The 6,748-nt window shown below is 38.8% G+C and overlaps 1 protein-coding gene across 1 annotated transcript; it reads left to right on the plus strand.

The window, feature by feature from the left end:
* The first annotated feature begins 324 nt into the window (after positions 1-324).
* LOC146497434 (alpha-amylase) lies at positions 325-4,621 on the plus strand. The gene is made up of 9 exons (XM_085141823.1): positions 325-525; positions 695-841; positions 1,110-1,307; positions 2,146-2,376; positions 2,660-2,793; positions 3,150-3,372; positions 3,461-3,582; positions 3,708-3,833; positions 4,368-4,621. Exons 1-9 carry the CDS (start codon positions 358-360, stop codon positions 4,555-4,557), a joined length of 1,539 nt encoding a protein of 512 aa, XP_084997949.1. The 5' UTR covers positions 325-357; the 3' UTR covers positions 4,558-4,621.
* The last annotated feature ends 2,127 nt before the right edge of the window (positions 4,622-6,748 follow it).

A 6,748-nucleotide genomic window follows, 5' to 3' on the forward strand; every position in this document is an offset into this window, starting at 1 on the left:
TGATCATTAATGTTTGTCTGTCTGTGACAGACTTGTGACATGTTCATGACATACCCTGCCCCTCACTCTACAGGCTCCAGCACCTCCTGTGACCCTGAATTAGATAAGTGGAAAAAAATGGGTGGATGGTTGGATATAATGTACCTTATGTTTGTGTTTCTAATCTTGCCTCAAGGATTTTCCCCCTTTTTGCTTGTTTTACAAAAGCAAGAAAGTGTGATAAAAATGCACCTGTTTGGTTTCCACACCCAATTATATATGCCATTCTCTCATTGGTTCAGGAAAAAGCGAGTATAAATACTTTGAATACACGGCGGCAGAGTGTGACTGTTTTTGGTTTTCTCATTGACCAAAAGCATGAAGTTGTTCATCTTGGTGGCTCTGTTCGGGGTTGGCTTGGCCCAGCACAACCCCCAATTTAAGAATGGAAGGACTGCCATCGTCCACCTGTTTGAGTGGCGCTGGGCTGACATTGCTCAAGAGTGTGAACGCTTCTTGGGTCCCAAAGGCTTTGGCGGAGTTCAGGTCTGTATAGCTGAGCATTAAGGGACACATTGGACAATCCTTTCTTTCCCTGTTTCATTCCCTATTTAACACAAGCCTCCACCTACATAATTCTATTTAATACAATTATAACATGTTTTTTGTTTCTTGTGGGGTTTGTTTGTTTGTTTGTTTTTTCTATGCTCCTCAGATCTCTCCTCCAAATGAACACATTCTGGTGAACAATCCCTTCAGGCCCTGGTGGCAGAGATACCAGCCAATCAGCTACAAACTCTGCTCAAGATCTGGCAGTGAGGCAGAACTGAAAGACATGATCTCCCGCTGCAACAAAGTTGGGGTAAACTAAATTACAGTTGACATTTAATGTTAGGTATTGCAGACTTCAGACTTCTTCATTTGACACACGTCTGGACATGTGGAGCCTCGTACAGAACAACAAGTTAATACCAGATTCTGTTTATGACACTTTTAGAACAACATTATAGAAACAGTACCTGGTGGGTTGGGATAAATTCATGAAGATCAACAATTTAACAAATTAGTATGATTTGAAATGACCATGCAAAGAAAATGAATAAAACTGACCTAGTTATGTTAACTAACAGGTTAACATCTATGTGGATGCTGTTATCAACCACATGTGTGGATCTGGTGGCGGAGCAGGAACCCACTCTTCATGTGGAAGCTGGTTTGATGCTGGCAAAAAAGATTTCCCCAGTGTCCCATATTCTTACTTGGACTTCAATGACAATAAATGCAAGACTGGGAGTGGTGAAATCGAGAACTATGGTGATATATATCAGGTAAGAAATGTCACACAGACAAGTCAAACTTTATTTTAAAGGTTTACTCTTTTAAACATTGACTTAAGCTCTTCATACTGATTTCTATTATTTTGACCTTTCTGGCTGTTTTACACCAAATTCCTTTTTTGAATGTTGGCAAAGTCTACCTACAGAATCAGGAGAGGAGGAAGTAAATGATATAAACTGATACATCTTAAACTCTTGAAATTTTCTTATTTTGTTTTTCTTATTTCTTACTTTTGACATGGCCAGACCAAGGAAAACTGTTGCATGATGAATAATGATACATTTTTAAAAATGTATTTGTAAGATAAGTCTTAAAATACAAATACTGTTATGATAGCGTTTTAATTTTAGTCATTACTGACAGTTCTTTAAAAAATCGAATCTAATGAAAAAAAGGTACTAAGACCAGGAAGACTGAAGCTTTAGTTTAGTAAACATACTGTTTTGAAATAGCAAATCTTATTAAGATCAAATAAATTGTGAAATTTCAAAGCATATATTTTACACTTGCTTTTTCTATTGCCAAATATTCTAATAATATAGTCTATACTTTCAGATGCTGAACACAACCAGAGTATATTCCTTGTTGTTCATTGAATTTCATAATTTGAATAGAATTTTCAAAAACAGGCGAAGCTGAAAAAAAAGTCATCTTTAGTTAGAGAAGAGACATTTGTCTCTACCTTCTCATGTTTCTTTTAGAATGACTACATTGATTCCACTAAACGATCTAATTTAGAATACTATAGTAGAAACATATCAATTCCAGCACAGTGTACAATGTCTTGCTTCTTAGCTCCACAATCTGAATAAATATGAACTGCTGTAGGTACGTGACTGCCGTCTGGTGGGTCTGCTGGATCTTGCCCTGGAGAAAGACTATGTTAGGGGCAAAGTGGCCGAGTACATGAACAAGCTGATTAACATGGGTGTGGCTGGATTCAGAGTGGATGCCTGCAAGCACATGTGGCCTGGTGATCTGAGTGCTGTCTATGGTCGTCTGAACAACCTTAACACCCAGTGGTTCCCCGGTGGCGCCAGACCTTTCATCTATCAGGAGGTCAGTTTTTCCGGACAAACTGTATCTAGAGCAGCCATCAAACAAGATGGAAGAGAAGCATTTACATATGCAAACATTCAAGGAGAACAAAGTAACTACTATTTGGCAAGAAAACAAAAGCACATAATGGTATACAAAATTGAAGATTAGGGTAACAACAGAAAGAAAGAGAAGCAAAGTGATTTTATTTATTTAAACCCTTTCTAATTTACAGATTATGGATGATATACATTTTGAACTGAATCAGCTTCCTGGGGTATGAATTTCGTTCTTTTCACTCTAGGTTATTGATCTGGGAGGTGAGCCCATTTCAGCTAATGAGTACGTCGGCCTTGGAAGAGTGACTGAGTTTAAATATGGTGCCAAACTGGGAGAGGTCTTCAGAAAGTGGAACAACCAGAAGCTTTCCTACACTAAGTATGTGTTGTTTCTACTAGTATATCTAAGGAAAATATTACACAATTTAATATAAAAGGTTTTTTTAAAGACATAACAGAGATATGTCATTGTTAACAATACTCTTTGTAAAGGAAAAACAAACAGATAAAAACTACTATAAAGGTGCAGGGGCCGACCAATTGGTTGTCAAAGTCAAATTCACATCCATCATATGTTGACTTTTTGAGAAGCAGAATTTTACAGGGGTGTAGTTAGAGCAACCAGTGCAAACTCTATCTTAAGTACTGGTCTGAACAAAGACTTAGTAAAGATCAGCTATAATTTAAAAATATGTATATAATAAAATACATTTCTTTTTTCTTTGCTGTATTTAGGAACTGGGGAGAAGGATGGGGTTTCATGGCTAACGGGAATGCTCTCGTCTTCACTGACAACCATGATAACCAGAGAGGCCATGGTGCTGGCGGTGCATCCATCCTTACATTCTGGGACCCCAGGCTCTACAAGATGGCTGTTGCTTACATGCTTGCCCACCCTTACGGTGTAACCAGGGTCATGTCTAGCTATCGGTGGGACCGCAACATTGTAAACGGACAAGTATGTTCACTTGTCATGGAATGATGCAATATTTAGTGTGTATTAGATGCTTTTTTGTAGAATGTGTTCATTAATGCTTGTATTATAGGATAAGAATGACTGGATTGGACCCCCCAGCAATGGTGATGGGTCAACCAAGCCTGTTACTATCAACTCTGACCAGACCTGTGGGAATGGATGGGTTTGTGAGCATCGATGGCGTCAGATCACGTAAGTCCACAGAAATCAGGAGAAAGCACACTGACCATATTCACATTGTTCTGCTTTGTCAGCTAGACCATCAAAACTGTAGACATCATGTATTATGATTGTAATTTGTCCTTTCTCCTATTTAGTAACATGGTCACTTTCCGTAATGTGGTCAATGGACAGCCTCACTCCAACTGGTGGGACAACCAGGGCAACCAGGTTGCCTTTGGGCGTGGTAACCGTGGTTTCATCGTTTTTAACAATGAGGACTGGTAAGGATTATGTTCTCTTTGTTTGTGTTTGTGTAATTTAAAAAAGCTTAGTTCAAAAATGTCTGTAGTTTTTCAGGCCTTCAAGCCTTTTCAAGACTACACTACTACTACAATAATAATAATAATAATATTAATAATAAGTATTATTATATAATTATTAGTTATTAAATAATAATTATTATAGGATTTATACAATTATCATATTATCCACAAAAGACATCTGGAAATGAAATGTCTATAACGTTTGCTGTTACTCCAAACCAGCACTGTATTATTTTGGTAGCAGATTGGACTGCTGAGTCAGTAAAACTCTCTCAACAGAGAATGAGAAAAATGAACTGCATCCCTTTTTATTTATGTTTTTTTTTTTTTTTTTTACCAGATATGTAATGCCTTCCTTTGCCCAAGTGGTATTATATTGCTTTATATTTGTTTTTTTGTCTTGAAAGCAGAATAAATATGAGAAAGCAATGGAGTTTAATGGTGGCACTCTTACGACTTTAACACTGGGTTGATCTTTATTTTCGCTTTCAGGGACCTGAATGTCACCCTGAACACAGGCTTGCCTGGTGGCACCTACTGTGATGTCATCTCTGGTCAGAAAGAAGGAAGCAGATGCACTGGGAAGCAGGTCAGCGTTGGTGGTGATGGCCGTGCCACCTTCTCAATCAGTGGCAAAGATGAGGACCCCTTCATCGCTATCCATGCAGATTCTAAGCTGTAAATCTAGGAGTTATGACTTCAAATGAATCTTTAAAATTCAAATAAAGCTTATTTTAAAAACTGAAGATGCTCTTTGTCATTTTTGACTTTTGACTTTTGTTTCAAATAATAGACTGACATGTAAATATGTTCATTTATAATAAATACTCTTCAGGGTGTGAAATGAAAACCCACTCATAATATTTAGTCACAATGTATTAAAAAAAATACATCTCATAGTAATGGTGGTCCTAAAATAAAGTAATGACACATTTTTATTATTTCTTTCCCTGCTGGGTGGGATGGGCTCAGAAAAGAATTAAAGGGTGAGCTGCAGTACTTCACTTACGTGTCATATTTATTATGGGGGGGGGGGGGGGGGGGGAGATTATATCCATTGAGTACAGTAACATAGACAATGTTACACCCTGAAAAGGGGATAAGTCAATCAATCTCAGACACAATGCTGAGCTCCATGTTAACTACCAACAGAGCGCTTAGCTCGCTGCTTAATAGTATCCTAACAGTACAGTGAAACATGAATCACCTAAACATTCCTAGTGGTACATTTGCAGATATAGTCAGTACAGCTCAACATATATATTTGTGCAGTTCAAAAGCAAAAATACTCATCTTTTTTCTTTTCTTTTTTTTGCCTGTCCTGTCCGGCACTGTAGCATTCATAATTGTTGTTTGAAAGCCAAGACCAGATTTATTTTCCCGAGTGGACCTTATGCTATACTGGTGTACTTAATTGTCATAGTTTATTAGTTATTACAATCAAAATGGACAGGATTGCAGGATGGGAAAGAGAAAGAAGAAAGAAATAGAAGTTGGGAAGACAGTAAAAATATAGGAGAAATGGGGTAGAGAGATAGAGAGAGAAAAGACACTGGAAATCTGCTTAACCACCTGCTAAAGAAGAAAATAACACAGTAAGGAAATCACAGTAACAACCAACACACTATAACTACCGCATGTTGTTGAATGCTACTGAGCAGCATCACAACTAATAATGCATGATATGTTTAGAGGCAGCACCCACCCAAGACAGTGTGTGTCTGTTTGTACACCTGTGTGAACATTTGTGTGTACACTTGTGTGTACACCTGTGTGTTAAGGTACCTGGGTCATTGATACAGTGTTTTGAGTTTTACATTATAATTGAACTTTGATTTTGTTATTATCTATAATTTCTAGTCTTTTGGTTTCTGCGTTAGAGTTCTTATTCTTCTGGGTTCTGTCTATGTTCCATAGTTGCTCTGTCTCCCCTGTCAGCTGTATCACCTTGCCAAGTTTCCTGTTTTACTTTGAAAGTCCATGTCTCTGTTTCTAGTTTTGCTTCCCTTGTCTCCTTAGGCCTGATTTGTCCCAGCTGTGTTTCCCTCCTGTCTCCCATTTCCTGATTGCTCCATCTGTGTATTTAAGCCCTGTGTTTTCCTTTGGTCTGTGTTGCGATCAGTGTTGGGCAAGTTACTTTGAAAAAGTAATTAATTATAGTTACTAGTTACTTCTTCAAAGTTACTAACTGAGTTAGTAACTGAGTAACAAGATTCAAAAAGTAATTAATTACTTGAAAAGTAACTATTGCGCTACTTGGAATGTTTAACCCTCTGGGGTCCAGGGTATAACTGGCCATTTTTCACTACTTTTGATTTTTCCTCTACATTTCACCTTTAAAAAGTATTTACTTTGCCTTGTTTGGTATCATTCTTTTATGCACAACCTCATGTGTCTGAATTTAAACTTATGTTTTCATTTTGACATACTGTATTAACACAATTGATCTAAAATCAGACAAAAAACCTCCAACAATGCCCTGGGCTGAACCAGGCTTTGGTGGACCAGAGTCTGTGTGTAGCCTGTGTCCACCGCAGCCAGGTGTATACCCCAATGACACCTTACCGGAATGCTATACGTCCATCCTGGATCAGGGGACGGTCCCGGAGACCCGGTGATGTGGAACACCTGCCCCACCTTCATCAATGGACACTCCCGTCTCAGGTGTCCCAGTCCAGCACTCCTGCCCTGGCGTTTGTGCCGGCCTCCATGGTTCAAGTACTGTACCTGCCCTGTCCAGGCCACAGAAAAGCAGATTGGCCAAAAAAGGGGTTCGTGGGCCGTGGCTGTGGTGACCGCTCTGTCGGGGAGCCTCTTGCTCAGTGCTGGCATTAGCTGCAGTTTACTGGCTGCAGTTTGCTGAGCGGCTGGCT

Source organism: Neolamprologus multifasciatus, chromosome 18 (assembly GCF_963576455.1).
Source record: "Neolamprologus multifasciatus chromosome 18, fNeoMul1.2, whole genome shotgun sequence".
NCBI lineage: Eukaryota > Metazoa > Chordata > Actinopteri > Cichliformes > Cichlidae > Neolamprologus > Neolamprologus multifasciatus.